Source organism: Lytechinus pictus, chromosome 12 (genome assembly GCF_037042905.1).
Source record: "Lytechinus pictus isolate F3 Inbred chromosome 12, Lp3.0, whole genome shotgun sequence".
Classification (NCBI taxonomy): Eukaryota; Metazoa; Echinodermata; class Echinoidea; order Temnopleuroida; family Toxopneustidae; genus Lytechinus; species Lytechinus pictus.
This window is the reverse complement of record NC_087256.1, coordinates 30,451,463-30,473,123: the sequence shown is the minus strand read 5'-3', so window position 1 is coordinate 30,473,123 and position 21,661 is coordinate 30,451,463. Positions and strand designations below refer to the sequence as shown.

At 36.2% G+C, this 21,661-nt stretch overlaps 2 protein-coding genes across 2 annotated transcripts; both read left to right on the top strand.

Moving 5' to 3' along the window:
• Positions 1–1,708: 1,708 nt before the first annotated feature.
• LOC135156146 (uncharacterized) lies at positions 1,709–10,098 on the top strand. Its single transcript, XM_064107617.1, has 2 exons — positions 1,709–2,297; positions 3,120–10,098. The coding sequence occupies exon 2, from the start codon at positions 3,406–3,408 to the stop codon at positions 5,338–5,340; it is 1,935 nt and encodes a 644-aa protein (XP_063963687.1). The 5' UTR covers positions 1,709–2,297; positions 3,120–3,405; the 3' UTR covers positions 5,341–10,098.
• Positions 10,099–10,199: 101 nt separating this feature from the next.
• On the top strand, positions 10,200–21,415 carry LOC135156147 (extracellular serine proteinase-like). Its single transcript, XM_064107618.1, has 8 exons — positions 10,200–11,191; positions 13,517–13,660; positions 14,678–14,882; positions 15,885–16,000; positions 16,648–16,789; positions 17,633–17,820; positions 19,766–19,940; positions 20,978–21,415. The coding sequence occupies exons 1-8, from the start codon at positions 11,069–11,071 to the stop codon at positions 21,286–21,288; spliced, it is 1,404 nt and encodes a 467-aa protein (XP_063963688.1). The 5' UTR covers positions 10,200–11,068; the 3' UTR covers positions 21,289–21,415.
• The last annotated feature ends 246 nt before the right edge of the window (positions 21,416–21,661 follow it).

Below are 21,661 nucleotides of genomic sequence, written 5' to 3'. Positions count from 1 at the left end.
TTTTTATAGGCCTAAAGTCGAGAGTACATAACCTCCTAATCTCGTTTTGGTGACCGATGTCAGGCGCCTACCATGATTGATGAAGGAATGCCCCAAATTACTTTTAAAGAAAAGTTACTAAGAATGTTTGATTTATATCTAACCTGATCCAGGAAGAAATATTTCAACTATATTATATTCAAATGGGATGTTATATCTATTGTAGAATGAATTTATATTCAGCCATTATTTAATTTTTTTTTATTCGTTTCCATTTTTTCAACATTTATTTATTTTTGTTTTCAACATAGTCTCATTCGTTTGTATTTTCAACATGATAATCTAACACTTACCGTTTTAGAATTATTAGTATTTGAGAAAAATGACATAGCACGCAATGATGACGCCTGTTGAGGCCGATACATAATGAATCAATGACGTGGCACATTATACATTTAGAATGTTTATTATTTATTATTGGAGTCTTTGAGAGGAGGAGAAGGTGTGTCAATCAGAGGAACACTAGCGTATAGATGGGATCGAGCTTTGCACAAGGACCCCCAAAATGTTATCGACAAAGAAAGAGGGAGAAAGTGCGGAAAGAAAAGGAATGGGGATAAAAAGTAATATTATTTTCTGAATAATATGTCAAAATCTATTACAAATTTGAATTTTAGTACTAAACAAATCAAAATTTTGCTTGCTTGCTTCGCTCGCTGACGGCTTTTTTTTGTTGTTGAAATTCTGTCCTATACGTCATGTCTGGCCCCATTTAATTTGTGGCTCATTAGACTTCTGCTGATGAATATGACAAAAATCCGAAACATGTCCCTATACCCGTCATCATGCTTTCGTGTGCCCTAAGATAATTTTAAAATGCCGTTTAGATTCCGTCTGCACAACACTCATAATATATAACATATATATATATATTCGGTAGATATTCCACGTGCTGGAGTAATATTAAGAGAAACAAGGTTGAAACTTTCATACTTTAATCCAACAAAATTTATTGAAGTCCATAAATTTTCGACGAGTACATACCGTCTTTATCAAGTGAATATATATATATATATATAAATATATATACAAAAATACGCATTAACTGCGGAATCGTTTTATTTTATATCATGTATGTATGTATGTGTATGTACGAATACCGGTATATGAATGTGAATACGATCCTTTTGTATATGCTTCCGCTGCCCCTGCAGTAAAATTTATCATGTTAAGTATTTCAGGTACTAATTTTAGCATATTTTCCCGTTTCTCCATGCAAAACGATTGTAATAATTAAAACATAAATTTATGTGGTTATACTGGTTGACCATGACTCCGAGGTATTAGACCTTCAATTCAAATCAAAATTACAAATGCGTTTTTAAAATTTAAGAATGACAAAGAATTTCGGCAATGGCCAGAAAGAACAGAATAACATCAATTCATGAACATACCTCTAATGTTTAAAAATAAAATGCTACGTCATTATTATGAAACGACTTCTTGCTTGTTTGACTATGACAGGAAACCTTGCTGTGTGTTTTCTGAACAACGAACGTCCGAACCCATACCAACTCCAATTTGAATTTACCCCTATATTTAAAACCACTTTCTTTCAAGCGAGGAACACTAGTACTACGTCTTCCTTTTGTCCCCCTCTCACCCTGGGAAGGGAGACAATTATAAGAAGCAAAAATGTAAATAAAATCAGTGTACACGACTCGTCAACAAAGGCTTTTGTAATGACAACCATGCATGCATCTTACGTAATGACTCTCTCTTGGCGGGTCAGTAGACGAAGCTACATCCACTATACACGTAGGATAGTTTTTAATAACCACCATTCCACAACATTATTCAATTGCTATGTCTACGTCATAATGGCCCTATAACCGGGATATATTAATGTTCTGCTGCTTCAGAAGATGTGATTGTATCACGCGATGCTGTTAGATGACTTTTTATCAGATAAAGTGCAGTTGTGAACATTCGTCACCTTTCTAGATTTCGAAACGACCTGAGTTTGCAACATCGCTTCTGAATTCCACATCTCCACGTATGCCCTTGGGGTTGGTAATTTTAGCTTATTAAACTAGTGAATGGTACCAAACTGGACACCTAATTATTTATCAACGTGGTCCAGTTCAAGCCGATAGATGGATTCATTTTTATATCGATGACAATTTCAATTGCTGAGTGATATAGATGGAAATAATTCATAAAGGAATTCGTTTGTAGTCGCCTTCATTGATCAAGAAAAAAACCACTCAATCTACCTTCGGAGCTGGAAATATCTCAGACGTTGATCTTGACGAATGGTACGTATTCCTCACTATGAAAGTATTTTGTCAAACATTTATTTATTTTTCCATTTATGCCTATTACATCATAGATGCAATTTATTACATTGTCTTCATAAAGTTATCTTTATTTCTGTAATGGGATGTGCGAATGTCCTTGTAATTTGGGTGACGTTAATGGTTACACTGGCATCATTCAGTCACGATAGGCAACACTTCGTTCACTAACAAAACCTACAAAAAGACAGTTGTCATATTTAACATTATGTTCAATGTTAAAGAAAACTGAGCACTAGCGTACCTACGGGGGGGGGGCACTCTGCCCCCCCTGACGAGTCACAACCCATGCAAAAACGTATCTTTGCCCCCCCCTGACGGGCTTGAAAAACATTTTTTGCCCCCCCCCCTGACGAGCTTTAAGACCTTCAATGCCCCCCTGACGAGCTTGAAGACCTTTTTTTTTTTTTTTTTTTTTTTTTTTTTTTTTTTTTTTTTTTGCTTGTCAAATTTTTTGGCGGACGGTTTTGCCCCCCCTGTGGAAAATCCTAGGTACGCCACTGAAACTGAGTCCTATCTTAGCATATAAATTGTTGGTATAAACTGTAGTCGTTTGTGTTGTCTTTAACATCGAATTATTGAGTCATGTGTAAGACACACATTTCGTAAGAAATGTAAGGAATTTAATAAAAACCGATGAATCTACTTTTTTAATATTAAATGAATTTGTTAGAAACAGTCACATCTGAACGTCGCTCCTCTAAATTTGGATAACCGATTCGTATGATGGTTTCAATAATATAACTTATTTAATTTGATTCATTTTTTTTGTTTCATCTCCAGAATACCCTTCGCCGCAGCCTCTGTGAAATTGAGTTCGGATAAAAGGAGTTCATACAGATCGTCATGGGACAACTCAGTCCGGACCTTCCCTAATTGATAAATGATTGCTCTGGTCCAACAAGAAATCAATATCTTTCTTATAAAAAATCGATTAAATTGCTTCGATGGAAAAGGTTGTATCATTTAGAAAACGTGGTTCATCCATTTTCCAGTCTATAGCAGCGTGACTACAAAGAACTGATAAAGCATTGTTTTGAAAGGGCACCTGTAATGTTAAATCGGCGCCATGGAAATCATGAATCTAAAATCCCTGAGGCGAACATTTTATATCCTGTTCACTGTCATGGGGCTCTTTCTTGTGCTTTCTTGCTTCGTCTCGACTGAAGATTACTTCGCGAAAAAGACACGGTTAGTTCAGAGCACGTACGACAAAACGACGCATAACCTGATGACGGCAACGAAAACGACGCGTCAGTCAGTGACGTTGCAGAGAACAACCGGAAGTCGTAATGAAAGTGATGGTCGCTTTACTTCTGGTCGATCGACTACGGATCTTGCTTATCGTGCAGTAACCACGATGAACCGCAACATCCTGGCGACTACTCGAAAGTCAATCTCGAGAAATAGGACTAGGGATCGAGAAGGGGAAATATACGGTAAAGGAAATCTAAATACAACTGGAGGCCAAGACGGCTTGCGTAGCAAGGAAAGATTTATGCGAAATCCCAGAGTAAGGCCCTTAAGAATTAGTTCAAAGAGAGAAATACTACCAAAGAAAAACACAGACACCAAAGATGTTGCGAAATATCATGATCAAAACTTCACTGAAAACAGACAGCTCTTTCTGCGAAAACCAAAACTCAGGCCAGTACAATTAACAGGTAATTCATCGTCAAAGATTGATACAAACGTGGAAGATTCGGATAAATATCGAAACTTTACCGAGAGTAGGAACTTAACCAGCTTAATTACCTCCAGTGCAACTTATTCATCTGAAGCATCTGCTGCTGAGGAATACGCAGAAGACAACAACAAGGTTTTGTTGAGACCCGTGGAAACACGGGAAAGACCGGTAGCTCATAAGAATACTTTCCTATCAAAGAAATACAAAAACACTGATCTGATTGAACAGTTCAAGCAGCACTTTATCGACGGTAACACTAAAGATGCCGAGGAGATTCTTGAGAAGAAACCTTGGAAGGTATTAGCCAAAGTGTTTCCTGGTGTCAAACGGCGCGACAGTAAGGATAGGGACGCCAGTCGCAGGTATTTCGAGGAAGTGTCGAAACGAACATTGCGATTTGCAAGAGGTTTTGGGGATCCTGATAGGAGTGTTCTCAGGAAGATTAAGTGGCGGCCACATTTAGACAACCATAGCTACAACTATCTCATCACTCCGCATACAAACTGCCTTGATTACAAAGGCGACTATGCAGATGTGACATTGTTTGTCTTCATCTTGACAAGCCCTACTCATTATTCGAATCGCAGAGTCATTCGTCGTACATGGATGGCGCAAGCAAAGAGAGAACACCTCGACATGAAGATGATATTTCTCCTTGGTGCTACCGATGACAAGGTCGTTCAGCATTACATCGACGACGAGGCGGAACAGAACAGGGACATCCTTCAAGAGAACTTCCAGGATTCGTACGTCAACCTCACGCTCAAGACAATCATGGGACTGAAGTGGAGCACGCAGACGTGCCCCAAAGCCAAGTTCGTCATGAAGGTCGATGACGACGTAGCCGTGAACGTCGTCGACCTCATGGCCTACCTGAAAACAGTCAACGCCTCCGACGCCCTCATCGGTGGGATCCTCACAAAAGGTGCAGCACCTTACCGCAATTCCCGAAAGAAATGGTATGTACCAGAAGACGTGTACCCAGAACCGACCTATCCACCTTATCCTCAAGGGAAGAGCTACATCATGACGATGGACGTTGCAATGAAACTATTCAGAACTTCCAAAGAAATTGATATATTCCCATGGGAGGATGTTTTCATTGGGATATGTCTGCAGAAGATCGGGGTGCAACCGTCAGAGATTCCTGGTTTCGATGGGGCTGGGGCTATATTTAGTCCTCAAAGAAAAATATGGAGGGACGAGGGAGCATTGAAAATCCTCCAGGGGATGCTCATAGTCTATGATTTGCGGGACTCTCAGATCGAATTAATTTCTCATGTATGGCGTTACAAGACATGGCCGAGTGAACACTGAATTTGAATTGCAGGTCGCAGAGTGATCTTTGCATGAGTGCAATAATTTTAAAAATGTAGAAGACATCAAAGAACACATAAGAAGCGTTGAAAGATTGAAAATGCCCGTCAAATGACAAATACAACGGGGGGGGGGGGGCTTTGTCAAAAATTGCCGAACCGGAACAGCAGTTTCGTCCTAAGTTCAGAGCTGTCGAAAAATTGCAAATTTGTCGTTTGTCCAAAGACCACGACGATTCACCGATTTTCGACAAAGACTTATTAGTTCTTCTTTGTCATGCAGGGCATTTGGTAATGCATTTTCTATGTTCTTGAATCCGTCGTGCGACGTGGAGCGAAAATTTCCTAATGTGTCACTCTCAACGCAATTCTGTTGTGAAATTTTCATCCCGACCCATATGTTGTTTGCTTAAATTGTTGATTTGTTCGTTGATTTGTTTGTTCATTACTGATTTATTGATCTATTCATCTGTTTCCCCCAAACTAACTTAAATATTTAGTTATCAATATTGATTTATTTGATCTTATGTAGGCCGAATTCCTTTAATTTTAAACATTCAGACAAGTGGATTGTGCAATAGACCACTCTGTTCTCCCCCCTCACTCTCTCTCTGAATGTCTTATATTTCCACTTAATATGTTAATATTAAACAAGTTAAAATGGACAATTTTTTTCATGACCGTAATCAGGGGGGAAATTGCCGAAAGAAAATCATTTTAATGTTTTGTTAATACATAATGGAACTTATGTATAAGTTTCTTCCCGATCCCCATGTGGTCACAAGGAGTAATTCTGCAGGGGTGGGGTAGAAGGAAGCATGCCGACTAAATTCTCTTTTCACTTTTGGTATTCATTTTCTCTTTCTCTATCCCCGAAAGCAAATTTTGTGAAATTTTTATGACAATCATCTTGAGTTTTTAATCCAAATTTCGATCCTATATGCATTTTTCAAGATTAAGTTTCTATTTTGATGTACACGCGAATGGTGAAAATGATGCGGCTTGCATTAAATACTCCGTTTATTAGGTCAATAGGCACTATGACATCCCTATTGAGACAATTACTTTAGGTCAATCCTATTCTACAAGTGGCTAAGTCTGCTGTATTTTTATCATTATTTGAGTAGTCACAATATACAAGTCTATTACTTTTCTTTCTTAAAATGCAATTCAAAAATGCCAAAACACTACTTTGACAGAAAAAGAGAATTTCTTATATTCCATAGTTCGACACCAAGTCTTATGTTGCCAAGTGAAGATTCTAGAAAAAGTCGAATACCTATTTATGAGGATTAACTGTGTATACAGTAGGATGAAATTGAGCAATTTGTCGTTGAAATATTAATACTTACATTAAATGGGCCATGATGACTTTGATAAGTTGAATTGATAAATATTTGCATGTATATTTCCATACTTGCATAAGTCGATTCATGATTTATGCTAATATTGATTGGTGCTTAAATCGCCTTATGGGCAGATTTAAGTTTTATTCTGTAATACTGATTGGACAGAGATTTGCTGAATGATTTTTTTGAAAACTTAACATGGTAATTGCGTTAAATTGCATCATATGACAAATATACATAAGTTAGATAAGTTTAAGACTTCTAAAAAAGACCACAAAAAATGAAAGTAATTGTTTGATTTGGAATAAACTCGGTGGCCAGTCTTCACTTATTTTATAATTTTACTTCTTAATTTGCACGTGTTTCAGATAAGAGCACAGAGACATGTTTAGCTAATTGTGTTATACACAAAAAACACAACTGATTGCTATTATGATTATTTAGTTGGAACAGTTTTCATGTACTGACTATGATTACAATGTAATTTTCCAAGATATCCACGATCTACATGATATACTGTTGTATTTTCTGTTGAATAGAATCCTTTTCTTCTTTTTTCTGTATTGAATTAAGTATACCGTCAGTCGAGCTATTCCAATATTTTCAAGAAATCAATCATTATGTGCAATGAAAAACAATTTCTTATTCAGAGGTTCAGTAAGTTCATTATCCAGATTTGTTTAATAGAATATTAGATGGTATGTTTATACCTCCCATCAATATGATTGATTGATTGATTTTATTCGTCAAGAATATCACAGGAGATTACAATGAAATTGAGGAAATACCTTGACAGGATAGCCCATGAAAGCCGAAAGGCTTATTTCCAATGGGGTCCTATAGTTAGTATAAAACATTAACATATTGTAACAAAAAGTATAAACTACGACAAGTACTGGAATATTGGGGAAAAAAATAAAATACATACAAACATATCCATCAGTCATATAATTTGCAAACATCTGAAGCAAACAATAATCTTCCTAATATGTGAAACAAGATTATATTTTAACATACCCTAATGTATACATTATCTACAATACTAGAAACCAACTGTACAAAATGTGTTATTTTACTGGTAATGCTGTTCTCGGGCAGCTTCCAGTTTTAGGTGATTTTTTAATGCACTCTTAAATTGACAAAAGAATTTAAGAGCATTCCAAGATTGGATGCCATTAAAATAAAAAGTGTTTCCAATATGTCCTTCACGTTTTGGTAATACGAAATTAAAATTACTATTTCGAGTATCGTACCTATGGATATTTGATACCCGGGTGAAATTATTTGCTATATAATGATCTAATTTATCCGAATATAATATTTTATGCACGTGGTGTAATACTAATTGTTGTGACCTGTGATCTACATGAAGCAATCCTGCCTTTTCAAGTTCATTATATCCGACATGTGCTCTTGGTCCTAAAACATTTATATATTTCACAATTTTATTTTGAATTATTCTTAGCTTTTTCTTATCCGTAACACCCAGACTACCGTACCAAACCGCATTAGCATAGTCGAATAAACATTGTATTAACGCAAAGCATAAAATACGTCTAGACTTCATATTCAAACAGGTTTGATATCTATACAAAAATTTCAAGCGTGAATTAGCCTTTTTGGCGATTGAGTCTACCAAACCCGTCCATGATAGGTTACTTGTTAAATTAATTCCCAAATATCTTACTGAATCTTTTCTTTCAATTACCTGATTATTATATGAAACCTTGAAATCGTGTGTATATCTTAACTTTCGTTTAGAACAAAATAAAATGCTTTCCGTTTTCCCAACGTGTAAACTAAGCTTGTTGTCAGACATCCATTCGATGCAATTAGCCAAATCAGCACTAAGTTTTTATCAATTATCTTGGGATTTGTATCCGAATATAGCAAGACACTATCATCAGCATATAAAATTAATTTAGATTCGTTAATACAAGTACACATATCATTGATGTAAGACATAAAAAGAATGGGGCCTAAAATGCTTCCTTGAGGGACTCCGCATTTAATAGGCAGTGAATCAGAAAGAACCGTCTGCATGGTAACTACCTGATGACGGTTAGATAAATATGATCTAAACCATGTCACACATGCAGAGTCTAAACCCATCACTTCTAATTTCTTTAAAAGTATGCTATGATTTACAGTATCAAAGGCTTTTTGTAAGTCTAGGAGAACCATTCCAACCATGCGCCCATGTGAAATTTCATTCCTGATAAAATCTGTTAAATGTATTAAACAAGTTTCAGTGGAATATCCGTTACGAAAGCCGGACTGAAATTTATATATTAGGTTGGTTTCTTGGAAGTATTTCTCCACTTGAGCATGAACAGATTTTTCCAAAATCTTCGACACTACACTTAATACACTTATTGGCCTATAATTACTAACGTCAGTTTTATCTTTCTTTTTATGTAGCGGGGTAACTTTTGCAAATTTCATATCATCAGGAAAGGTAGAAGACATAAGAGATAAATTAATAACATAATTCAAAGGTTTGTACAAATTTCTTGCCCCATCTTTTAAAAATCTTGCAGGTATCATATCTAAACCAGTACTTTTTGATATTTTCAACCTATTTAGTTACTTTTTGGATAATCATGTGGTTGTTATTACTTTAAATTGTATTGTTTGCTATCCTTTGATACATACCATTATCATACAGCTCACCACATATAATATGGATTTTTGTGTGTATTAATTGCTGGATTGCGTATTTTAGATATTCACTTGTATATATGATGTCATCCTGTTCACTATGTAAAAATGACTTTGATGTTGAGTTGAAATTATATAAATCAAACTTGAAAATTAAATTGATAGCAGTATGTTTGAGTACCACAGGGCACATTACTAGGTCCCTGCCTCTTTTACCATAATCCAAACCCCCACGGTTTATCTGTGCGCGTGGTTGCAGCTTCACCTAAAAAGGGCGACCTATTCACTGTGTCAGTCTGTTGCTAAATAATCTCATGAAGCCATTTATCCAAAGTGTTTATAATGAATAAATATTCATACTTATGTCCCATTAATCATCATCCATTCTTATCTAACACGAAACTCTGCTAACTTTCGTTATATTCGTATCATTTACTGCTGCAATAAAGATAAGTCTCTTTCATTGCACTTTAGTCTGGTTTGCTTTCCCGTTTCCTTTCGTGGCCGCCAGTTCCAAGCTCCAAGCTTAAGATGGCGGTCTCCCACATATCATATGCATGTCGTTATATATTATTTTATTCTGCTCATGTTTCAATAATTAAATTTTTTTTTCAAGTATTTTTACATCTTAAATAGAGTATGCATGTATGCATATGTTAACCATTTTGTTTTCTGTTATGTTACGTTGAAAAATGATTATACTTTGTTATTGTGGAAATAAATACTTTGGAATGTGGAAATAAAAAAATCTAATCAAATATAAGGTATTGGATGTAGTCATGCAATAGTTCAGTCGAATTTAGAATTGGTAATCGTGTTGTTTATCTTTTTTATAAGTTATCAAACACATTATTATTCCACTTTAAGAGCTGAATATTGAACACACCGCCATTATTCGAACATATACGACGATTTCAATAACAAAAAAAGAGTTTGCCGCACTTTTTATCATATCATGGTTGTCTGATATCTCACTATATTTATGGCACTTATTTTACAACACACACTTTCTTTCGGTCTCTCTCTCTCTCTCTCTCTCTCTCGTTCCATTTCCCTTCTTTGTCTTCCCTTAGTTGTTCGGCTGATCCAAAACTCGTGTCACATTCTCCAAACCATCCATTCACCCATCTCGGCTCGAGACGGATTTGGAGAACGTTTTAAAACGATTCATAATATCGTTTTCACATTGACATTTCTGAAGGAGTAAAATATCTCCAGTACAATTTGAGAAAGAATAAGATATATGTAGATCGTGGAGCATATAGGCCTAACAGTCCACGTGTCCTTTTGGAATCAGTACACTGTATTATCATTTTGTATTGACTTAAGACATCGCACCTGGTATTATTCCCGTGCGTCAGGGTTCAGGGTTCATAAAGAAGAAATGATTAAGAAATTGAGTGTAGCAGAATAGACACAAATACTACAGTTTTTTTTTAAATAAAACAAAAGCCAATCGCATATCGGCACATGGAAGGAGAGGTGTGGGACACGTCATTGAAATAGTAACTGGAAGATGAAGAAGTTGGCTTTTCAGTTGAGAAAACGAGCTAGTCAAAATAAGATTGTCTAATCCTCGTGTGACGAAATTGGTCTTTTACTGCGATCAGGACCCACGTGTGTCTAACGTGTCTTCCTTATTTGATTACGCAATAGACCATTATAAGATTCTTGTGGTCGATCTTGACTTTGTTTTTCGTGGTCGTTGTTGAGATCACCATGTTATTTTGCGCATTATTACTTATCTTCGTGCTCGATGTCGGGAGCGCACATGGACTGGTGAAGCTTCATGAGGCCGTCGACCCGGTGGAGGATGGCAACCAGTATATAATCGCCTTGGAGGTAAGAACAAAGTTTGACCTCAAATTCAGTCAATTCCTTTTTTTTTCATAATTTCTATAAAGAGATCAAAATACAAACGGAATCTACATTACAAGTATGGAAATACAAGTCGTCGATATTTACACAATAGAAAGAACTTGAGTAGAGTATGAGGGAACTATCAAAGTTTAAGGGCCTATCACAGGCTAGTGCCCGAAATTATTGCTGTACAATTACTGAGCTGTATATTAGAAGAAACAAATGCCACCATCAAAATAGGTAAGGTAAAACAAACAACCCGATAGTTGACTATTTATCAGTATATAGATATCTATTATAAAGTCGGCATATTTTCAATATTATTTGGTTTATTATTCCAACATTTTGTTCCAGATCATACTTCGCAATCACTATTTACAAGCATTTCATTCGGCATACATCAAAAAGACTTAATTGAAACATACATTTACCCTTGAAATTGCAGTCTCCGACCCGCTTCCTCTTTTATTATGTCTTTAAATCCACTTCATTCTCCCTCTCTGCCCAGAAGGAAAAACCAGTAAGACCAGTAAATTTTTTTACTGGTTTCCAGTAGAATTTTACTGGTTTCCAGTATATTTTTACTGGGCCAGTTGATTTTTAACTGGACCAGTAAAAATCAACTGGAGACCAGTTCCAACAATTGCATTCCAGTTGAAGCAATTAGTAATACCAGTTAAATTGTTTTTCATCAAACTGGTGTTTCTGGTCCAATAAATAATGACTTTATTTCAAGTCAGATCATTTGACGAATTATTGAAAATGAATCTTGCAATTCAGAGAAAGTTATTATCGTTATCATTGTTATCATCATTCTTCTTATAATTATAATAATTATTATCATTATGATTATGATCATTGTTGTTATCATTCTTATAACTGTTATCATTGTTATTGATATTGTAATTAGTATTATTAATATTATCATAATTGTCAAGTATTAAAGGGGAATCCAGCCTTTGCTATAAAATGTTGTGTTGGGAAGGAGAAAAATAAATTAAACAGAATGGCGAAAGTTTGAAAGAAATCGGACAAGGAATAAGAAAGTTATAGCTGCTTTTAAATTGAGATCACTAATAGTATGTAGATTTCAAATTGGCAACTGGGTAAGTAAATTATGACAAGGGGCAAGGACAACTTTCTCATAGGCCATGTACTTTATCATCAGGGATTTGTGGTTTTCTCCTAAGTACCCATTCCCCTGGGGCAGTAATCTAAATATAATCCAGGTAGTATATTGTTTTATGTCCTCATGAAAGAAAAATATAATTTGAAATAAATTTTTTTGGGAAAATGACATTTTAGCCACAATATGTATTGGAGTACATGGAAGAGTAGTCCTTGCCTTACATCACTATGACATCCCATATGCGGCCAATTTGAAGTCTCCATGGGTATAGTGATTACCAATATTTACAACTTTTAAAAAATCATAATTTTCTTGTTCTTTGTCCAATATTGTTCAAACTTTCACCTATCAACTTGTCTGATTTTTCTTTTTCTTATAAAAACAAGTTTTTATTTGGGTTGGATTCCCCTTTAAAATTATCATTAAAATAATTTTTTCCTTTGATTATGATTAAAAGCAAAGCAAGATATATTCCTCTGATATTGTCAACTGGTCTAAAGTACTTCATTGTTTGAAATTGAACTGGTCAAGACCAGTAATACCAGTAATTCTGATGATGCTGATCACGTGGTTTACCTCATTTGCATATTCCCTATTTTAAAAAGAAAAATCAGGATTTAGAATGGAATATCCTTGCAATGGCACTCATTGTTGTTTGAAAACTTTCCAAATAAGTGTGTGAACTAATTCACATTGAAAATTTGTAATTTCATACATCACATTTAAAATAACAGCAGAAAGATTAATTTACTAACCATCTTTTCCATCACATTTCACTTACTATGGTATATAACAAACCAAATGCATGTAATTAATTGATCCAGTAACACCAGTACGAGGACCAGTTCGACCATTTCGAGGACCAGTAAAAAATACCAGTAAAGACCAGCTTGAATTGGATACCAGTATGAAGACCAGTGAGACCAGTAACAACCACCAGAAACACAAGACCAGTATAAAATTCCAGCAATTCAAGACCAGTTTAACTTTTAACTGGACCAGTAAAATTTTAACTGGACCAGTATGACCAGTTAGACCAGTAAACCGATGTTCCAATTTCCAGAGTTACCAGTTAAAATTCTACTGGTCTAACTGGTCCGGTGGAACTGGTTTTTCCTTCTGGGTGCAGAAGTCCCTTTTTATTCTTAGCTCTTTTTTCTTCAATTTTTCGTACTTAGCACAACAAACATGTTGACGAATTCGAGGAGAAAGTGTCAGAGTTAACTGCAAACAATGATACTTTTGAATATGAAGTCCTGTGGAAGATTGAGACAGGATTGAAGTTCCTTTTCGTCCAGATGAATGAAGCCGCCCTGAATGCGGTAGGTGAACTTTAAAATTAGTTTGACTAGTAATGTTGTACACAATTCTTGCCTTCCTGATATTTGGATGTTGAAACTCGTCGTCCCTGGTGACGGTATGACGGCATCGATTTCAACATCCGATGAAGATATAAAATGAACAAAAATGGAGATGTCATTGTTACACGAAGAATGAAGAGTGAGTTAAGTGAGTGAGTAATTGGGTTAGTTAGTGTGAGTGGTGAGTGAGTGAGTGAGTGGTGATCGAGTGAGTGAGTGAGTGAGTGAGTGAGTTAGTGAGTGAGTCGGTGAGTGATGTAATGAGTGAGTGAGTGAGTGAGTGAGTGAGTGAGTGAATGAGTGGTGAATGAGTGAGTGAGTGAGTCAGTGAGTCAGTGAGTGAGTGGTGAATGAGTGAGTGGTGAGTGAGTGAGTGAGTAAGTGAGTGAGTGAGTGGGTGGGTGAGTGATGTAATGAGTGAGTGAGTGAGTGAGTGAGTGAGTGAGTGAGTTAGTGAGTGAGTGAGTGGATGAGTGGTGAATGAGTGAGTGAGTGAGTGAGTTAGTGAGTGATTTAGTGAGTGAGTGAGTGGATGAGTGGTGAATGAGTCAGTGAGTGAGTGGGTTAGTGAGTGGGTAGTGATGTAATGAGTGAGTTAGTGAGTGAGTGGGTTAGTGAGTGGGTTAGTAAGTGGATGAGTGATGTAAAAGGGTATTAGTGACACTTACGAATAGAGCTTTTTGATAGTGGTCCTATGGATATAGCAGCTAATGCGTATGTGGATATGTGTATCGGTATTTTACTCTGCATTCAAATAAATGGGAATGCTATATCCATTCTTGGAAACTTGGTGTGAACTTTTTAATTTAAATGAAATTAAGAACTAACGAGAATATCTCTCAGTATGCTGTAGCGTCCTGTAAGCAAGTATAATGTAACGAAAGGCAAAATAAAATACGCATAAGTAGAGTAACAATTGAAGTAACACAATCAGTAAAGTGAAATAAAATAACCAAGCCAATTTATCCTTTTGATTAGATACGTGAATACGACGATATAGCTTTCATTGAACAAGATGGCTGGCTTCACATCCAGAACAAGTCAACCAAAGAAAAGAAGAAGAAAGGAAAGTCAAAGAATATACCAAAGAAGAAGAAGAAAGATGGAACACCGACCGATCAGTGGGGTCTTGATCGCATAGATCAAAGAAATCTTCCTCTTAATGGCGTTTTCTCCGTAGATCGTAAGAGATATTTGGACATTTATGATTAGTTTAGGAATATTCTCTGTATATAGTTAGGTTAACGGGGAGTTTCGAAATTGCAACCAGGACGGATTCTGCAACGTGGAAAATCTATTGAAATGCAAGTCAAATCATAACGGACAGATGAGAGGTCTTTGTCGAATGTTGGTGGATTGGGACAGCAGATCGTCCTAAGATTCGGACGGCGGACCAAAATTGCAAATTTGTCATTTGTTCAAAGTCCAGGACGACACTGCTGTTTTGATTCATCGATTTTCGACAAAGGTTGCTTTGTCACGAAGGGCTTTTGACAAAAGATTCTCTGCGTTCCAGAAGGTGTCTGCGTAGTAGTTGCGAAAACTCATTATCACCGCGAAACAGGAAAGGGGTCGTACAATGATATTATATATAGTTTATGTCGCATTCACACCAATGAAACCGACTCAAATTCCAAACGATGGATATAACGTAATAGATTATAGGTCGGTTGGGAGTGGGGTGGGGTGTAACTGCGAAATTACGGTACGGTAACTGCTCCCATTTTATTCATGAAGATACCAAGCATCTAAACTTTCTAAAGAGACAAAGAGAAAACAAAACCTGTATATCTCCCAAAGACGACAAGAACACAGTTGTCGAAACGTCGAGTTTGGGTGGTTCTTTTCAGGACCAACGTTTGCCCAAGGAAGATACATGGTGTTTTGTAAAACCTACGACACTAAAACCTGTATTTCATGACGCCAGTGAATGAATCTTTATTGATTACAAGTCATGTACTGATTTTCCAAATCAGTTCTGAATGAACTCCGATTGGTTTAATTAACAACCCTCAAAACAACCCTGCTTATATATGGAGTCAATTTTCTGGACATGGTCTTTGCAAGAAGTCATTTCGTAAAAACACATTTCGAATTTGCTTTAGATAAACTAAATGGAAGACAATATGTTTTTTTGTGTGTGTTTTGTTTGTTAATTTCATAATCACCTTTCTTCATTAAACAGCAAGCGCCGGTAAAGGTGCAAGCATCTACATAGTTGGGACCGGTATCTTTGTCCAGCACGAGGACTTTGGTGGACGTGCCAGCAACATTTATGATTACAGAGGAGAAAATTTCAACGTAAGTCAATGTAGATACGCTAGATATAATTATACGCCTCTTTTAAAAAAAAAAGTCCCGGGTCAAGTTGTTCCAGATTTCAGGCCGTCGGAAACACACTTTGCTCTGGGTAACAAGCGACACGGAATAAGGTCCAATGACCATGATGACAGAAAGAAGAGCTCAATCTGACTCAGAAATTATCACATCGGATCTTGTTCTGGGTCATTTATCGTATCAGTGGAGCAGTTTTTTAAATGCAAATTCAGTGATAGTTTATTTTTAAATTATTTTTTCCTTCCTTGGTATTCATGGTTAAAATTAAGGCGATTGTGGATTACAGCTTACGTTGAAAAAAAAATTGAATCGTCAGCATAGAACGAATAAAAGGATAATTTGTCCTTGTCGTGTACATAAAGAGTAGAAATAAATAGGGCCAATAATGCTATCTTGCGGAACTCCACAGATACATATTCTGATTCATTCAGGTTTACAAATAACTCAGTGAGGTAGCTCCTAAACCACTGTAATTGATTCCACTTGTCATTGTAATAAAAATAAATGACATAGCTTTATATTGTGACCTATTGTATGTGGGCCTATTGCATCGAGCACTAAACGAAATGAATAAAACATATTCTTTCAATTCGAAATATCGAACGTTTTAGGGTCGTGATTGCAATGGACATGGAACTCACTTGGCCTCGATAGCTGCTGGGAATAAATATGGTGTGGCCAAGAATGCTTCTATTTACGGAATGAGAATCACCAGATGTAGGGGCAGTGGAAAAATGTCAGATGCAGTCAAAGGTCAGCTGCAATAATAATGATGATGATGTTGGTGGTGATGATGATGATGGTGATGATGATGATGATGACGATGGTGATGAAGGTGATGATGATGATGATGGTGGTGGTGATGATGATGATGGTGATGATTATTATGATGATGATGATGATGGTGGTGGTGGTGGTTATGATAATGATGATGATGATGATGGTGATGATGATAATGATGATGATGATGATGATGATGATGTTGGTGATTATGATAATGATGATGATGGTGATGATGATGATGATGGTGATGATGATGATGATGTTGGTGATGATAATTATAATTATTATAATAATGATAATAACAATGATAATAATAATGATAATAGAAATAATAATAATATGATATTAATGATAGAAATAATAGCCTTCCCGAAGTCATTAAATGAAAATGGACTTCTTAAAAAAAAAAAAAAAAAAAAAAAAACCTTACAACATTTTTGTTCAATTCTTCTTAATTTCCTTCAAAATTTCTTGAATAGCGCCTTGAGCACTCTGGCACGATACAAGTATACTTCCCAGTGCATCGGTTGGTTGGGCGGAGGGACCATCAGGTCACAGTGATTAAGTTTGCTCTCCTCTTCCCTAGCCACCAACTGATGCACTGGGTAACTGCTATCAAATATTGCACGTACTTGTATAATATTTTATGTCATTTTATGTAATGATTGATATTGCTTTTTGTAATCTGGAATATGTTTTAAGTGCCGAATGAATTATAAATAAATAAATGAATGAATAAATAAATAAATAAATAAGTCAGATTTATTATTATTATTAATATTATTATTATTATTAATTTGTTTGTTTTTGTAGCCATGCAATGGTTGTCTGAGAATTACAAATGGCCCGGGGTTGCCCTTATTGGAGTAGGGAGTACGGGAGACTCCCCCTCTCTGGATAATGCCATACATAGGATCTACCTCAAGGGGTGCATGGTGATCCTACCGGCTGGTAACAATAATTCTCTCGCCTGTGACGTCTCACCAGGAAGGATGAAAATGGTTGGTACATAGAGATATTTATAATTCATTTGGTCTACAAGCACTTGGTCTACTTTTCGTCTAACACCACGTGGACTAAACCCATTGGCCCGTATTCTTAAACTCAGGTTTAAAGATGTGGTTTAAGTATGGATAGCCAATTGTTACATAAATCAATAACGGTAGAGATATCATATTTCAGCTCATTTGGCTCTAAATTCATTCATAATTGTCTAGGAAGTATAAATAGATGATTGTCTTCACCATCGATGAATCAGGAAAGAGCACAGTAAACATTAGAAAAATACAACTTAATACAAATTTTGATACTTTTGGCTTCCCATAATTTTAGCAGAGTTAGGCCATGGTCTAAGTTATACCTGACTTCAGAATACGGGCCATTTGGTCTACTATCAATTTATTCCAATATCTGCGTCTGCAAGCCGTTGGTCATACTTCTTAGTCTACTTCTTAGTGTACTATAAATTTGTTTTAATTACAATTTTGTCTCCACAACACTTGGTCTTATATACCAATTTAGTCTAATTTGCATTTACTCTAAGTGTCCAGTTTGTCTAATTTCCACTGTACTTATTCCAAGTCTTCTTATTTTTTACTTCGAAATTTTGTTTGTAAAAAGTTCCTAACGTCTTTGACCAAGTGGATATTAGATGAATTTTGTATAGTCTAACTAGAAACAGTGGCGTATAAATGGGGACGCTTGTCCCCAACGCCCCCCCCCCCCACCCCCCCCCCCCAAAAAAAAAAAAAATAATGAAAATGAACAAATGAATAAAATCAAACTAACTAAATAAATAAAATAAAATAAATTCACGATCAAGAAAAAAAGAAGATAAAGAACGGAAAGGAAATTAGAGAGAAGGGTGAAATATATTATTTTCTGAATATTATGTCAAAATCTATCACAAACTTGGATTTTTGTAATAAACAAGTGGAATGCCTCTGGCCGTCTCACCTGCATCACGCGATTCAATATAGCAGCAGTGCTGATTTTGAAAACTACTATAACTCGCACAAGATGTTCAGTGATACTTGGTTACTCTTATTTCCACGTTTTATGAACTAGACCAATACACTTATAGAGATATGATGGCAATTCAACAAATACCCCCAACGTGGCCAAAGTTCTTTGACCTTACATGACCTTTGACCGTGATCATGTGACCTGAAACTCGCACAGGATGATCAGTGATACTTGATTACTATTATGTCCAAGTTTTATGAACTAGACCAACACACTTTCAAATTTATGGCTGTAATTCAACAAATACCCCAATTTGGCCAAAGTTTTAAAGTTATGATGGTAATTCAACAGATACCCCCAATTTGGCCAAAGTTCATTGACCCTAAATGACCTTTGACCTTGGTCATGTGACGTGAAACTCAAGCAGGATGTTCAGTAATACTTGATTAATCTCATGTCCAAGTTTAATGAACTAGGTCCATATATTTTCTTAGTTATGATGACATTTCAAAAACTTAACCTTAGGTTAAGATTTTGATGTTGATTCCCCCAACATGGTCTAAGTTCATTGACCCTAAATGACCTTTGACCTTGGTCATGTGACATGAAACTCAGGCAGGATGTTCAGTAATACTTGATTAACCTTATGGCCAAGTTTCATGAACTAGGTCCATATACTTTCTAAGTTAAGCTGTCATTTCAAAAACTTAACCTCAGGTTAAGATTTGGTGTTGACGCCGCCGTCGCCGCCGCCGTCGCCGCCGCCGCCGCCGCCGCCGTCACCGTCGCCGTCGGAAAAGCGGCGCCTATTGTCTCACTCTGCTATGCAGGTGAGACAAAAATGACAACATTAAAATTTTGACCGATATGCATATATCTCGCCCCCTCAAAATTGTTGGCTCATTACGCCACTGAATGAACTATTATTTTTTAACCATTGTTTTTATAATATTAATGTCTACCTTTCTTTTTCTTGCATAGCCTATTACTGTAGCTGCTTCCACCCGGTCGGACTACCCGGTGTATTTTAGCAACCAAGGTTCTTGTGTTGATATTATAGCTCCTGGTATGGGCATCGAGGCAGCCTATTACCACGGGAGTAAGACCTATGTCGAATCTCTTTCTGGAACCAGTGTAGCCAGTGCTTATGTCACAGGTAGGTTTGTGGAGAGGGGCATCACTTTTTTTTTCTCAATCTTTCTTTCTTCTCTTATTTCGTTTTTTTCCCTTCCTTTCTTTCCTTCTTTTTATGCCTCATTTTATTTTCATTTTTTATTTTTATCTATCGTTTTTCTCTTTTCTTATTTTCTTCTTTCCTTTCCTTTCCTTCATTTTATTTTTCTTTAATCCGTTATATCTTTCTTTCTTATTTTTCTATCATTTTTCTCTTTTATCTTCTTATTTCACTCTTTCTTTCTTTCCTTCTTCTTTATTTCTTTTCTGTTTATTTCCTTTTGGTCCCGTATGTGTAATTCCTTACCTTTTCTATTTCATTTCTTTCTTTAGTTCTTTCTGTCATTATTTCTTTTTTTCTTTCTGTTTGTCTTTCTATCTGCCTTTCTTTCATTCATTTCTCCCCTCCTTCTTTATGTGTTTCCTCTAGCCCTTTCTCTCTTTTTGTTTATTTCCTTCTTACTCCAATATTCATCGATTAAAGGGATGGTCCAGGCTGGAGATCTTTATATCTCAATAAAAATAGTAAAATTCACAAAGCATAATGCTTAAATTTTGATCAAATCGGATAACAAATACCAGTAACGAAGTTATTGAATTTTATAGATCTGCATTTTTCCGGTGAAACAGATCTAGGCATGTCTTTATGAATATTCATTATAGGTGGACTGATGATGTCATATCCCCACTTGTTCTTTTGTATTTTATTATATGAAATTAGGTTTATTCAAAATCTTTCTACCAAGAACTAAAACAATTGGATTGACAAGTGCATTAGTTATTTATTGCTGCAACTTATTTTACATTTTGATTGTCGATTGAATGAAAGTGAATTAAAGAGACACATTATTTCGTTAATATTAGGATCAGCTGCAGAATAAGAGAGGGGGTTGGCGGGGTTCCCAACACACTTTGGAACATGAGATTCGTTATACCATGGATATCCCCGCCCCCATCTTTTTCTGCCTACCAAAAGTACGTCATCAAGCGTTATTTTATTTCATTTTCTTTCTGATGCAGGTGCGGTTGCAATGCACATGGGTAATGGGATGCCCCCATTCAAGATTAAAGACTACCTATTGCGTCACGCTTCTGAAGATCAAATCCACCAATTAAAAGAGGGCACTCCCAACAAATTCCTCTACGTGGGAAAAGTCACGTCTACGGATAATTACGAGAGAGTCGTCCCCAAAATGAGCGATGATGAGAAAGAGGATGAGAAGAAAAACGATGATGATAATAAAGGAGGCAATGATGCCGAGAAGCAGAAAGACGGAAAAGAAGATTCACCGAATTCGTCTTCACAAAACGACGTTAAAACAGAGCTTTAACTGGAATTTGAATTTTGAAAAATTAGTCAGTACGTAAACTTTTACCCCTGTACTTTTTTAGCACTTGTTTCATTCACGCGACTTCTACATCTTCATATTATCTATGATTTTATGGTCAAATTAATCGTGGCTGTGCCCCGGGGGGGCCACTTCCATTGACGAGTGGATACCATGCGCGACCACGGGGTCTTGAGAAGCACCCTAAACACGTATTTTCCATATTCTAAAAATGCACCCCTTAACAAGTATTGGCGTGTGAAACCCTACCCTTAACAAGTATTGGAAACAAATACTATTGGCAAGTATTCCCAGAACTGAGCCCCTAAACAAGTACAGCGATGTATTTTCCATATTCTGAAAATGCACCCCTTAA